At 38.0% G+C, this 15,749-nt stretch overlaps 2 protein-coding genes across 3 annotated transcripts; one reads left to right on the forward strand and one right to left on the reverse strand.

The window, feature by feature from the left end:
• Positions 1-292: 292 nt before the first annotated feature.
• On the forward strand, positions 293-5,766 carry LOC145166295 (carbonic anhydrase 2-like). 2 transcript variants are annotated; one of them, XM_079085235.1, is made up of 8 exons: positions 293-579; positions 675-758; positions 1,092-1,232; positions 1,426-1,507; positions 1,615-1,731; positions 2,699-2,752; positions 2,839-2,924; positions 5,329-5,766. In XM_079085235.1, the coding sequence occupies exons 2-8, from the start codon at positions 703-705 to the stop codon at positions 5,597-5,599; spliced, it is 807 nt and encodes a 268-aa protein (XP_078941361.1). In that variant the 5' UTR covers positions 293-579; positions 675-702; the 3' UTR covers positions 5,600-5,766. The 2 variants fall into 2 exon arrangements, with proteins under 2 accessions (XP_078941361.1, XP_078941362.1); XM_079085236.1 differs by having other exon boundaries at positions 300-579; positions 1,426-1,474.
• On the reverse strand, positions 5,725-7,422 carry LOC145166294 (2-methylene-furan-3-one reductase-like). The gene is made up of 4 exons (XM_079085234.1): positions 6,938-7,422; positions 6,439-6,762; positions 6,172-6,331; positions 5,725-6,092 (listed from the first exon to the last, which is right to left on the reverse strand). The coding sequence occupies exons 1-4, from the start codon at positions 7,361-7,363 to the stop codon at positions 5,797-5,799; spliced, it is 1,206 nt and encodes a 401-aa protein (XP_078941360.1). The 5' UTR covers positions 7,364-7,422; the 3' UTR covers positions 5,725-5,796.
• Between the last annotated feature and the right edge of the window lie 8,327 nt (positions 7,423-15,749).

Below are 15,749 nucleotides of genomic sequence, written 5' to 3' on the forward strand. Positions count from 1 at the left end.
ATATTCAAAATTATGTTTTTCGGTACAGATTCATGGTGACCCAAAAGACAAACTGCATAATTGATCAACACCAATTCCTATGTGACCATATCCTTGAGTACGCATTTCATTCAATATACATCTTCCACATATGACCGCATTATATCCAAAAATTACTTTTAATGTTTGTTCCTTTAACATGGTTGTTGATAAATGGAATCACGGTTCATACAATTTTTGTATCGCGGTTCTTACCATTTTTTGTATGGGATAAAATACCTTAATATCCACCAAGATACACGGCTCTAAAGGTGTAGCTATAAATAAGGTAGTTACGGAAGCGTAAACGTGTGTGGTCTGGCCTGTTCTTCATCCCCTCGTCACCATCAGCCAGCTGATCTGAATTTGAAGCAGCGATCAAATGTTCAACTTTACAACGACAAGGTTTTAATGTAACTCAAGTACTCCACATGATCCACCGACATCATAACCACAATCATCCGCTCATGATTTCATTGTTTCTTTACGTTTTCTTTCATCAAAGAGTACCGATTGTCTGATCATTTCGTTCTCTGGATTTTTTATCACTCATCAACATATGTATGTAAATATATGATCTGATACGTGCTTTGATGAAGCTATATACTCGACTGCAATTTAATCCGATTATAATTTATTTTTTCTTTGTCTATCAGAATTTCGTCAAGTTCGTAAGGAGAAGAGATGACGGAAGAGTATTCATACGACGACGCCATTGAAGGACTGAAGCAGCTTCTCAGGTACGTGTTTTTTCCATTAATTTTGTTCAAATTATATATAAGATAGTCCTCCATGACTACGATTGTTTGATTCGTTACCTCGTTAAATGATCGGATTAGATAATCCTTTTTTTCTCATATTCTTATGAAATTAAATCCTTAATCAGTCTCATTATCTTTTTCATTTGACCTAATTACACCCGATATTTTTTGCGACACCATATATATGCATTTGTCTGTGTGTGTGTGGGGCCCTGCAATTGCTGCTGTCAGCCATTATCTTACTGACAAATTCAGATGTCTGTTTTTTACGTACTGTCAGCATTTACGATCGTATTATCGGTGGTGTTGCAGTGAGAAAAGCGAGCTTGAAACCATCGCCGCCGCGAAAATCAAGCAACTAACGGCTGATCTGGAGGCGGCCTCTACCAAAGCCGTTAACCCGGTAGAGAGGATAAAGACCGGATTTGCTCATTTTAAGACAGAAAAATATGAGTGCGTTTTGTACCTTAGTCCTTATATCATTTTAAGACACAGAAATATTAAATTCTGAACTATTTTTTTTGTCGACTAGGGGATAACTGTACGGCTTTAAATGAACTGTTTTATTCGACCTTAAATTAGTTTGTTAATTTGTGTTTGTCTTGAAGAAATAATAATAGTTATCAGTTCATGCCTATTTCCGCAGAAAGAACCCAGATTTATATGAAGAGCTATGCAAAGGACAAAGTCCCAAGGTCATCTCTCTTACACTTATACTAAAGTATCTGGTAATAATGATACTAGCTGGTTAAACATAGAGTCTTTGGACCACATAATGGAAAATTTCTAATAGTTATGTTGGGGTTAATTTAATTTAATTTAATTTGAAATGCAGTTCATGGTATTTGCGTGCTCAGATTCTCGGGTTTGTCCATCACACATCTTAGATTTCCAACCAGGTGAAGCGTTTATGGTTCGAAACATTGCAAACATGGTCCCTCAATATGACAAGGTCATCATCTTTAATTTTACCTAATTCAATTATTTAATTTGCATCTTTCATTTCATTAATCATAACAAACATGTCATCTACCTAGCACATGGTCCTTTAATTTTGTCCGCAAATCATTGTTAACTAACACACAAACCACTAGAAATTAAAACACACAACCCATTAGAAATTCGAAGACAACAAGCTTAAAGTGGACGCCGGAGCACTGCCTTACAATTTGCCAAAACTTAACATGCCGGAAAGGTTTGTTGGTTTCTACACGGAAAGCCTCGAAGTAAAGATCAAGTATTTTCATTTTCACCTTGCTCGGCTTACTTCATCACCCTATGAAACTAATTGTTAAAATGAATTGAAATTGCGCTTGTAAGTCTCTATTTGGAGAAGACTTGATCTTTACTTCGAGGTAGAGGGGCTTCACAATTGAATCTTTCAACGACTCTACTCCAGAAAGTAGTTGTAGTGACGTTAATGTTGATTGGGTCTTCTATTACATCAACCCATGAACGGGTCAATGATCTTTTAATTAATTGACCAAACACGAGCCATTTTTAGTGAGAAGTTTTACAGAAGATGAAAAATAAAAAGGTTAGGAGAGTAGAATGAAAAAGATTTGAATGTCGTGAAGAATAAAGATTGATTTTATTTACAGTGAAAGATAGAGTCTTCAAATTTTGAAATTTTGAAGAAAAAACGGTTATATTTTAAAAAGGGAGTTTTTTTTTTTCTGAAAATGGATTATTTTTTGAAAATGAGAAAATGGAATAAAATGGTAAAAAAAAATTACATTAATTTCTTTTCTCTCATCGGTAGCTCCTTGCCGAAGTCGTGGGGCGGTGTTTGCTGAAGTGTGCCGATCCCCACTCCTTCGAGCCTTAAGATTGATATTTTTTTGCAATGCTTGTGACTTTATGAGAGTGGATATATATAGTTTAGTTTAGATGAATCAATAATTGTTTTTGTTGTGCAGATAAAGTACTCTGGAGTGGGGGCAGCTCTTGAATATGCGGTAGTGCATCTTAAGGTGATATTAGACAGCATTTTTTTAGCTTCATATTTAAATTAAGGAAGTTGTGCTTAATTTTGGTTTAATAAAAATTTGGTCTTCAGGTGGAAAATATTCTAGTAATGGGGCACAGCTGCTGTGGTGGGATTAAAGGACTCATGTCTATCCCGGACGACGGGACAACACATTCGTAAGTAGTAATACTACCTACCTCTCACAATGAAACTTTTTACAATTTTCTGAAAAATTAATGCAAGATAATAATCAAGATAATCACATCTTTCTTCTTTATATGCATAACAATATTCAAGAATCGAATTCATTGTTGTCTTTTCATCTTTGCCTAATCGATATAGTACGATCACATGTCCTCATAACAAATTGATATTATAGCTTCATGGAAGATTGATAAAATGTTCCCGTGCAATACATTTTGTGGTTAGATTTTGCTCGAGCAAAAGACAACTATTTTGTTCTTTGATGATGTTTCGATTTACTGTTGATTGAAAGTGTTGTAAGGTTTGATTAGGTGACGATTCAATTGGCATCTTTCACTAGGGGTGATAATTAGCCAATACAAATGAATTAGAGAATTCAAAATTCAGGATCAACGGTTATTCTCGTTGACGATGAAGGAAAGTTATGCTCTTATCTTCTTATATAATCATCTTGATGAATTAAACTCCACCTTGATAGATTTTAAAAACGTTGAGGTGAAGAAGTTCCATCAAGCTCTTGCACTCCATGCAGCATTGTGCAATGTTCTGAAAACTCTACCGATGGGATTGAATGTAACAAGTCGGAATAAGGATAGATCCAAAAAATGTAAAATAAAAAAAATAAAAAAAGGAAGGTCAAGGTCGTGGGATGATATTGGACATTGAGAAAACGAGTGTCCACCAAATTAAGAATAAAGGAAATGCAAACACTGCAAAAGAATATATGAACTCTGAAAAGGAGTTAGTCCCTAGGTGTAGCTTTGGGAGATCCAAGGCATGGATCTTAGATCCGAGGTGTTCATTCTACATGTGCCCCAACAAAGATTGTTTTATGGCGTATCAAGAAGTGAGTGTTGGAAATGTATTGATGTGGAACGATTCTAGCAGGATTGCCAACAACTTGATTAATAAACATCCAAATGAATTATGGAGTAGCAAGGATGCTAGACACAGTGGCGAATCTAGAACAAAATATAACGTGGTTCCCAAATTAAGTGAAGCCGATAAAAAAATCCAACAACACTTGTGAGAGGTCGGGTCGGGTCGTGTACGATTTAATGAAATATAACTGAAAAAACCGATCAGCCACCACCAATTAAAATTTTTAAAAAAACCGACTGAAATATAATTGAAAAAACCGAACGATTTAATGAAAAATTAGTTGATTATTAGTGCATTGATACCTTATTGTTTGATAAAAACTATATATTATATTTAACCCTATATATTTAACAGCACAAATGCCCCATATAACTTATTTTTTGCCCATTTTAAAATGGTTTTTAAGACATTTTTTAGAAAAACAAACTCAAGGTAGGTCCTCTATTTTTTCTAAGGTGGTTCCTAATTTTTGTGGTATATATATTATAAATGAAATTCAAATTTTAGGTAGGTCCTAGGACCTACCTTCTTATATGGTAGATACGCCCCTGGCTGGCTGGCTAGACATGTCTCAGAGCTTAGGAAACCTTGGCATGCTCCTACATGTTGGAGTCGAAAGGGTTCAAGTATACTTGTTTGGGTGATGTGCTTAGAATTTCTAAATGCGCTTAAGTGGCTATGAAAGGGGAAAAATAAGGCTACATTATATGTTCTTGATGGAGAAACCTTATTGGGATGGGGAGAGATCCCTCAGTCCAAAGAGGCTAATTAGAATTTCGAAAATAACACGTTTATTGCATGTGAGGGTAGAGCAGTCTGGTAGCTTATAAGGGTCAGGCTCAATACCTTGAGGTCACAGGTTCAAAACACAAAAACTCGTGTCTGCAATACTATTTATATGTTTGTTAGGTTTTGAACGACAAACACACACAACACTTATGTAGTTCACATGATTAAGGTAATCTTGATATGTCCACAAGCAAACTAAAGATATTATTGATTTTGAATGTTTACAACTGCATCATTTTATATATAGATTCATCACTATCACACTCCACAACCCAACAATGTTTAATCAAATTAGCCCAACTGCAAATTTCGACATTGGTTATATTTCCTTTACATTGATAGTTGGAAATTTGTGGGATTCCCTTGACATCCTTAATTGGAAATACGAGAAAACTTGGTTTTGATTCGAGGTTTGTCTGATTTGATACAAAGTTAAAAATACCATATATGACATATATGTAGATAAGGGGAGCCTCTCTTAGCATAAATAATCTTTCGTGAATAAACAAGATAATAACCTCTTTCTTCTTCATTGTCTTTGTACGCTTAATTCATAACAACATTCAAGAACAAAAAATTCACAACATTCCAAGAACCAGAATCTTTGTGGTGTTTTTATCATTTGCTAGATAATTTCTACTCCTACAAACTAGTAAGATCAAATTTATGAATAACATCCGTTTTTGTGTATTTGTATATGGACAGTGACTTCATAGAGGACTGGGTAAAGATATGTGACATTGCGAAAACCAAGGTGAAAGCAGAGTTCGGGGATTTGGATATTGCAGAACTATGCACCCACTGTGAGAAGGAGGCTGTGAATGTTTCCCTAGGGAACTTACTGACTTACCCTTTCATTAAAGCAGCAGTGTTGAATAGATCACTTTCGCTACAGGGAGGATACTACAACTTCCTCAAGGGTAGTTTCGACTTTTGGTGTCTTGGTCATGCTATTTCACCCTCTCTTTCTCTATGAGTGTTTTCTTTTTCTTATATCCAATGTTTCCAATAATATGTATATTTAAACTAGAAAAGATAAGGTGAAATAAATCCATGACATGACATGACCTACCCCTAAACTAAACTACTAATGTAAGGGTCTTCATGAATTTATATATATTAGACACAAATCACATGTGACAATTGATATGTTTGATGTTTGTTTGTTTACATTTATTTTGCCATTTTTTCCAATATATAATCTTCTGAAACAGGATATACAACAACCTTTCCAGTAGCTCGACCAGTTTCAAGGTATGCAAAAGCTTCTTTGACCCGGTCAAACGGAAATGGACCATTTGGGTCAAGCACAGCCTTCACCTTCCCATCCTCCAAATACGGATTCAATTTAGTCAAAGTGGAACCAGTTGACGTCACCACAAATCTAAACCCTGGTTCTGCCACTGCACCGGTTAACACCACCACACTGCCGCCTTCCACCACCACTTTCACCGCTTTCTCCCCTTGTCCTACACCCAAAAAACAAAGTTTCATCTCCATAATCCATCACATTCACAATTACAATCACAATAATTATCTGACTCTTACCAATTGCATCAAATACAACATCGTATTTATCTGGCAAGTCTTCGAAGTTCTCTTTCGTGTAATCAATTGCTAAATCAGCACCTAAGCTTTTCAGCAGCTCGAGTTTTGATGTACTAGCTGTTGCAGCTACTTTTGAAGCACCAAATACTTGCTTCGCAAGCTGCATCATGATCATCAACATCAAAGCTTATCAATCCATACACAATAAAAAATTTACTCATAAGTTTGGAATAACGAAGTGAAGTTTTATGAAAATTAAGAAGATACCTGAATCACAAGCGATCCAACTCCACCAGCACCATTCAAGACAAGGATTGATTTACCTTTTGAGAAACCGGCTCTCTCTAGACCTTCATATGCGGTTTCAATTGCAAGAGGAAGACTCGCAGCCTGTGCAAAATCTAAGCTTTTTGGCTTCAAAGCGAGAAGTTTCTCCTCAACGGCTGTGTACTCGGCTAAAGAGCCTGACTGTTTAGGTCCATCGAGTGCCTTCTCGCTTATATCTCCGTATACTTCATCTCCTACTTTCAAGCTTTTTACTTGGCTTCCCACCTTAACCACCACTCCGGCGACATCGTATCCTGGAACAGTCTGTTATCGGGAACAAAATCAGATTCAGAGTAAATGTGGTAGAAAACGAAAAGCAAACGACCATCAATCACGCACAATTTCGAGAAATTATATAGTTTAATGCAGATTATCTGCAAGGTATTTAACTTTAAAACAAAATGCAATCGAAACAAATCAAAACAACCGATGAAATTACCGGTAGGGCGGAATCTGTGGCCTGAAATTTACCAAGCCGTCTCTTGAAATCAACAGGATTAAGTGCCGCAGCCACAACCTTTACCAAAACCTGGTCGTCGTTAACTTCTGGCACCGTAACATTCGAAGAGAACTTCAGTACATCAACACCACCATATTCATCGTACACCCAGGCTTTCATCTCAGAAGGAACTGTTGTAGAACCGACAGCGGTTTCAGTTGCAGATCTCGAAGAAGAACTCGCGCAGACTCGGAAACAAGGGTGCGATTTAGATTGTGAGTTTTTGCGAGAAAAAGGAAAATTTCTTGAGGTTTTGATGGCGGGGTGAGTGAATGTAGAGTGAGGAAGCGAGGGTTTGGACGAGAAGGAGCCAGAAAGCGGTGGCCGGAGTCGTAGAGTTGCGGAGGAGCTCAGCAGAGCTTCCATTATCGTCACTCTTGTTCTTGCTACCAACAAATGAATGGAATCATGATAGATTTTGTTACCCTTCCCTGTTTTATATGGTGTGTATTTAATTATTTATTTTTAATTTGTTTGTACTATTCTAGGTACTAGAAAAATCGATTTGTTGTCGATTTTATCGAAATTAAATTAGGTCTTTATGGTTTGACTGGTTGACACAAATATAAAGATTTAGTTCTACTTTTGAAGTTTGGTATTAGTTCTCCTTATGGTTGGCAAAACATGTAGATTTAGTTCTTCGAGAGGTCGTTGTCTCAGCGTTTTCTCCACAGTCCACAATACGACACACTGTGAGGCAACGACCTTCGTTTGCGGTGCTTTCGATTGAGCCGCATCTATAAGCTCCTCTTTTATCGAAAGCACCGCAAACGGAGGTCGTTGTCTTACAGTGTTATTCTATTTTACTAATTTTGTTAAACTAGTAGTAAATTATATTACATAGTTTACATCTAAATGAAAAAAAATAAAAAATTAAATAAACAATGATTATTGGTTTCGGCCCCGTCGAATAGAGTGTCCGTGTTCTGTCCGTGGTTACCACATTAAAAAAGTGTCATTTCACATGTCATGTCACTTCAGGGTGTCATAACACTAAATAAGGAAAACATCCAACATGTTATAACATCCACTAATTTTCATATCATCATTTTTTATTTTATTTTTTGGTTTAATTTTTAATATTTATAAAAACAAAATTAATTTAATAAAATATGTCTTTAAATAAAACCTAATTTCTTAATTAAACATAACATTTAAAATTCTAAAAATAAAACATTACAACAAAAAAACAAATAACATTTAAAAACAAAAAAATACATTTTAACTCCTAAATTATTCATTTTCGTTATCATCGTACACATAATTAGTCAGATCTTCTCGAAGTTACATGTGTTTTTGTGCTTCTTGAATATCAATGACTCTATGTAAATATTCTGTCATCTATGGTTGAAATTGCACGTATCTGGGCTTCGTAGCCGAATACTCTGCAATATTTCGTCATTTATCTTTAATCACCATGTTATGCATTATAAGGTCGGACAAAATCATCGCGGGAAAGGGCAGCGGGACTATTCCCGCACGACGGAACACCGGACCGTCGGTGCGGGAAACGGTGGTGCGGGAACCGGAGAGGGGAGTGCTTTCCGTGTTCTCTCTCCGTCGATTATTGGGCGAATTTTTTTTTGAAGTAGTCGTTGTTTAACGGTATTTTTTTATACAAACGGCTATATGCATTAAAAGTCAATTTTTTTTTGTTTTTTTTTTACCTTTTTAAACATCTATAAATACCCAACTATTTACCTTCAATCAACATTCAAACAACCCCTCTACTCCCTCTATTTTCTTCAAAAAAAAAATGAATCCCAACAATCAAACCCCAACTTCCGATCGAAGGAAAAAAAGTCATGGTTCGAGTTTAAGCACCCCTACTCGAAACATTTTTGCTATCGATTCATCATCACAAGGAGTTTATCGCCCCCAACTCGATGCTCCCATTCAATCTCCACTACAATTTCAATACCAAAATGTTAGACAATATTACCCGATCCAAGTTCCAAATGTTACGCTGCAAATGTTTTCAAACTTTGTTGTTTTTCCGGATCAACAATCGCCAAATCAACCTCAAATCCAAACCCAACCCCAAACCCAAATCGAAACTCAAACCCAACCCCAACAACAATTCCAACTTGGCGATGAGTTGGATGACTCGGAAGAAGAAGAGATGGTTTCTGAAACTCAACCCACACCACCCCCACAACGATACAAAGGAAAACAACAAGCGGCCAAGGGTGTCGCAAAACCGGGAAGACAAAAGCCCACAGCATGGCTTCCACACGAAGAGTTAGTTTTGGTAAAAGCTTGGGCTGAAAGTTCTAAAGATTCAATTCATGGAAACGCACAACCGGGAGACCATTTTTGGTTTCGCATTTTAGAACGGTTTCGAGAGGAGCTAGAAAAAGGTGACGACTACCGTACGAAACATCAACTCAATTCGAAGTTTCGAGAAATAACAAAGGGGTTTCAAAAATAAACGAGTTGTACAACAACCTAAAAACCCAACGAAAAAGTGGCCAAGGCGACGAACAAATACTTCAAGAATCTTTGCAATTTTACCTTGAAGAAGTGGAAAACCATTCAAGTGGCACGATTTGGTGGAAATTATTGTTCCGATGTCATAGGTGGAAAAAATACGAGCAAGATTTTATTTTTGGAGTCCAACAATCAAAGCGAACGAAAATGGGCTCTAGTGGTTACACAACTTCCTCTGATGCTCGGGTCGGTCTAGATTTAAATCAGGAGGACGAACTTGAGCTAGAAGAAATTGTCCGACCGATGGGTAGGGACAAAACAAAAAGGAATGGAAAAGGGACTTCTTCGGGTGCATCGGATTTCAGCATGGACGTTGACGAAATGCGGAAAATAACAGCGTCGTTTGATCGATATAATCTTAATTTCTCCGAACGTTTGGCGTTCGACAAAGAAAAAGAAGAAGCAAGGAAGAATGAGCGGGCGGAGAGACAAGAAATGGAGGATATGAAGTTCTTGATGGAAAACACTGATCATCTCACGGGACCGGCTCTCGAGCTCGTGATGAAGAATAGGGAAAAAATTATGAAAAAATATTTTTCGTAAGTTGTTGTTGGTTTGTTTGTGTTTTTTTTTTTAATTTTCTACTTTTTTAAATTTTAGGTTTATTGTAATTTTTATTTTAATTAATGAACTGCATTTTCTTTTTAATTTATTTTTTTGGTTATTTTTAATTTAAAAATTATAAATCAATTAATTTTATTTAGAAAAAATAGTGATGGAAGCTTCCCACCCATTCCTTGGATTTCAGGTAAGGGAAAGGAAAGTGAGAGAAATGGTGGTGTGGCCCACAAAAAGTGAGGGAAACTCCCCTCCCATACCCTCCGGTCTAATACATGCATACATAATATCTCGTAGAACGTCTAACTGATATGGTCGTGCTGCATTTTCTATTATGTGTCATTTCAATTTTAGAACTCCAAAAACACATTCCACATCCTTATGTGCTCCTTCTTGTCTTCTCTTGAAAAAATTTGTCTCTTGGTTCTACTGGTTGTCAAAACGCCATCACGAATGTGGAATATGTTGGATATATTTCATCCGTAAGGTAATATCCAAACTTATATTCATTTCCATTCACTGTGAAAGGAGCATTCAGTGCCTTCTCTGACAAAAGATCGTCGAATATTGGTGACTGATCAAGAACGTTGACGTCGTTATTGGAAACCGCATGTGACATCCCCTAATTTCTCGGCCAGAAAAGACCGATTTAATTTATGCTTTTTAAAATAAAATCAGAGAAATCTTTTCAAAAGATGTTGCGGAATAGGTCCCCAAAATAAAACATGATAAAAGTTTATCAAAACCCTTCTTTAAGAAGGTATATATTTTCCATATATATCAAAACCTCGGGATGTCATGTTCCGATACAGATCAAAAGCATAAACAAGACATTATAAGCCTTTCAACAGTTATTTACAACTACTGGCCTATAATCCAAAAATATCTCATCGTCCTCCGACTATGCTCGGGGTCCACTACCTGTAATCATAAAAAGCTGAGTGGGTTAGGCTTGGGAGCCTGGTGAGCATATAGGGTTTTCAACCCACAATAATAATAATTTATTAAGTTCACCAATCAACAATAACCCTGATTACCCATTCCCGTTGTCCTCACTTTACGTCCCTAAACACCTAACACAAGGGACTTAACCTAAGGAATATCATCGGGTTGGACACTACTGCTAAGGGGACTCCTCAGCCATACATGTCCTAAAGGCAACCATGAGGGGGATTGGAGTACACAAATGAACATTTAGTTCATCAACACCTACAAGTTGCGAACTTGCTATTGTACCACTGGACTGTCTAGAAAGGTCCGTGATCGTCATCTATACTCCGCTAGACGACTACAACAACACCAACAACAACACCGACACTGAGGCCTCTCATCATTTTAACACCCACCGACTATTTTGTCTACCCATGTTCTACCCAACATATTTGTAGATAAAATACATATACAGTTTAAAACTTGTATAAAACATCTATTCAACAGTCACCTCAAATAAACAATTAACATATTTACACATAGCACATATTTTAAGCTAAATACTTCATATCTATGTGTAAAGTGAAAGTAACTACACACTCACATGTTTTGATGAAAATCGGGCAGCAATTCGTTTCCTAAAACGATCGTTTCTAATAAAACCGGGAGTTTTATTGAGAAACCGGGCTCTGCGAAGGTCTGGCTTTGAAACCGAAAAGATAAATTTTCCGGGCTTCACGGGTACTTCGTGGCGTATTCCGGGGGTTATAATCGATACCGGGGCTTTGGGGGATGTTAATATGAAAGAAATATGAGTTTAGGGGCTAAAATTGACAAGTTTTCAAAATATACCCGGGAGGTCTCGCACCTTCCTATTTATAGGAGCGAGCCTCCTGATCCAACGGCTGAGAAGCCTCCAGGTGGCGAAGATCCGAAGCTCGCAGGGGATGGCTCGCACGAGGGATGCATGTGCGAAGGGGCTGCTGGCCTCTTGTGATTGGACCGAAGCCTAGGTCCGAAGTAGGGGCATCTGTGGCAGCCTTGCGAGGGTTCGGACATGTGCTAAAGGGTACGCGTCGCCTTCTCAGTGGACCACTTCAGATCAAGTCAGGAGCTCGGATGACTCAGCAGCTCGGACACGTGGCTCGCATGACTCACCAATTTCGGACACGTGGCATGTTCTAAGCGAGGGTGACGTGGCAAAAACGTGACTATGCGAATTTTCTCGATTTTTGTGCAAAAACTTCTAAAATCCATAACTTTCGCATACGAGCTCCGTTTTTGATGTTCTTTATATGCACGCGTAGGTAAAATTATGCTCTACAACTTTCATTTAGGCTTCGTCGGCTAATTTTGAATTTAATTTTTATATTATTATTTTTTAACAGACCGGGACAGGAAATCCGTTAAAAATTCATAACTTCTTCATCTGACTTCCGTTTTCGTCAGACTTTTTACCGTTGTGCTACTATTTACGAGACCTTCGATTCTCGTTTAGGTCGTGTCGGCTAAAAATCACTCGATCTAAAATTCGAGTTTTTAGCTGTCTACTGCTAAGCTGAAACTTCGAAAAATCATAACTTCCTCATACGAAGTCAGATTTGGGTGTTCTTTTTATACCTACTCTTCGTTTAATGAACACTACGAGTTTCGTTTAGATCACTAAGGCTAAAAAGTAGTTTATCAAAAACTCACTTTTTACGACATTCAGCACCGAGCCGGTTTTGTCGTGAAACTTCGACAGGTCATAACTTCTTCGTTATAACTCGGATTTCGGCATTCTTTATATATCCGTAATCCTTGTCACGACCACTACAACTTTCTTAATAGATATTGGCTTTATCTAATATTTATTTTTGACGCTCATTTTTATTCTTAATTAATTAACTCCTAGTAATTAAGCATAAAACACATAAAACACATAGAATTCACATAATTCCTTTTTCATTTCTTCAAAATGAGTTACAAAGGTTAACCTAGACTATCACCTTAATATTAATGCCTAGGCTAGAAACACGAGTGTTACAATTCTCTCCCCCTTAGGATGATTCTGTCCCCGGAATCACACATCACCAAACAACTGCGGGTAGCGACTCATCATGTCACTCTCCGTTTCCCAGCTGAGATTTGGTCCATTCATATGTTTCCAGCGCACAAGCACTAAATCAACCATCTTGCGCCGCAACTTCATAGTCTTACGGTCAACTATTGCCTCAGGTTCTTCAATCAACCTTTTGTTTTCATCCAACCTTAATTCAGAAATGGGAATTATGTCGGGCACATCTCCCGTGAACTTCCTCAAATAACACACATGAAATGTGTTATGAATACCCTCCAGTTCTTCCTGTAATTCTAGCTTGTAAGCTTGATTCCCGATCCTCTGAAGAACTTTAAATGGTCCAATAAACCTTGTACTAAACTTTCCCCTTTTACCAAATCTTATAAGTCCCTTCCACGGCGAGACTTTAAGTAAAACCGAATCTCCAACTTCGAAGGATATCGGTTGTCTTTTCTTGTCAGCATAGCTCTTTTGTCGATCTTGAGCAGCTAACATCCTCTCCCTTATCACTTTCAACTTTTCAGCAGTTTGATGGACTATTTCAGGTCCCATAAACTGCTTTTTCCCAGCTTCCAGCCAACATGATGGCGTTCGACACTTTTCCCCATACAAAGCGTGATAAGGTGCCATCTTAATGCTTGAGTGGAAACTATTATTATAGGAGAATTCTACTAGAGGTAAGTGTTCATCCCAGTTACCTTGGAATTCTAGGGTACATGCTCTCAGCATATCCTCCAATGTTTGAATTGTTCGTTCGCTTTGGCCATCAGTTTGCGGATGGTAAGCTGTACTCAAACACAACTTGGTACCCAATTCCTCTTGTAGACTCCTCCAAAACCTTGAGGTAAAACGGTTGTCACGATCAGATACAATCGTTAACGGAACACCGTGTAGCCTCACGATTTCCTTCACGTAAGAATTCGCAAGTTTATCCATAGACCATTTCTCGTTAGCGGCTATGAAATGCACACTCTTAGTGAAGTGATCAACGACCACCCAAATCATGTCGTGACCGTTCCTTGTTCTGGGCAGTTTAGTCACAAAATCCGTGGTAATGTCCTCCCATTTACCCATGGGTACAGGCAAAGGTTCTAAACTCCCATATGGTTTCTGATGTTGTGCCTTAACCCTAGCACAAGTTACACACTCGGCCACATACTTAGCAACATCGAGCTTCATCGTCGGCCACCAGTAATAGGGTTTTAGATCCCTATACATTTTCGTACTGCCGGGATGAATCGAGTACATGGTTTTGTGAGCTTCTTCCATCAGAAGACCTCTTACTCCTCCCGTCTAAGGTACCCAAATCCTATCTTTGAATACCTTCAATCCTTGACCGTTTGTATCAAACACCAACGTTTTTCCCAAACGTTCCTCCTTCCGGTCATTTTTCTCCAAAGCTTCCTCCTGAGCTTTCTTTATACTTTCCACAATTGTCGAGACAACTTCAATCCTTAACGCTCTTGGCCTTCTCTTTTCAAGATTTACCTTCCGACTGAGAGCATCAGCAACAACATTTGCTTTACCAAGGTGGAGTAGTTCCAGCCAGCGCCGTTGCCTCATGTTCAATTCTTTCTGATTAAAGAGATATTGAAGACTCTTATGATCAGTGAAAAGTTTACACTTAGTACCATAAAGATAATGCCTCCATATCTTTAAGGCGAATACTACCGCTGCCAACTCCAGATCATGAGTGGGGTAGTTCTTTTCATGTTCTTTCAACTGCCTCGATGCATACACTATCACTTTATCCCTTTGGGTCAGAACACATCCTAACCCAACTCCAGAGGCATCACTATAAACTGCAAAGTCATCAACTCCTTCAGGTAACGAAAGAATCGGTGATTCACACAATCTCTTCTTTAACTTTTCAAAGGCTTCCTTATGCTTCTCATTCCAAGCATAAGTAGCTCCTTTGTGGGTCAAAGCTGTTAATAGAGTAGCGATCGAAGAAAAGCCTTGGATAAATCTTCGATAATATCCAGCTAATCCTAAAAAGCTTCTAATCTCCGTAGGACTTTTTGGTTGTTCCCACTTCATCACAGCTTCAATCTTTGCTGGGTCAACCAATATTCCTTCTTGGTTAACTACATGACCTAAAAATTGGACTTCTTGAATCCAAAATTCACATTTGGAGAACTTTGCATACAACTTCTCCTTTTTCAGGACTTCTAGCACTTCGCGCAGATGCTTCTCATGCTCCTGCTTGCTTTTCGAATAGATCAAGATATCGTCTATGAATACTATCACGGATTTATCAAGGTATGGTTTACAAACCCTGTTCATCAAATCCATGAAAGCTGCTGGGGCATTGGTTAATCCGAACGACATAACCAAAAATTCATAGTGTCCATATCTTGTTCTGAACGCGGTTTTCTCGATATCCTGCTCCCTCACCTTTAGTTGATGGTACCCCGACCTAAGATCGATCTTCGAAAAATAGCTCGATCCTTGCAACTGATCGAACAAGTCATCGATCCTCGGCAACGGGTACTTGTTCTTTATCGTCACTTTATTCAGCTCTCTGTAATCGATGCACATTCTCATGCTCCCGTCTTTCTTCTTTACAAATAACACAGGGGCTCCCCAGGGTGATGAACTAGGTCGAATGAAACCTTTGTCCAATAACTCATGAAGTTGTGTCATAAGTTCTTTCATTTCGGTTGGTGCTAATCGATAAGGTGCTTTGGCTATTGGCGTCGTTCCTGGTAACAA

The sequence above is a fragment of the Lactuca virosa genome, chromosome 3 (genome assembly GCF_052849685.1).
Source record: "Lactuca virosa cultivar CGN04683 chromosome 3, Lactuca_virosa_CGN04683_v6, whole genome shotgun sequence".
Lineage (NCBI taxonomy): Eukaryota > Viridiplantae > Streptophyta > Magnoliopsida > Asterales > Asteraceae > Lactuca > Lactuca virosa.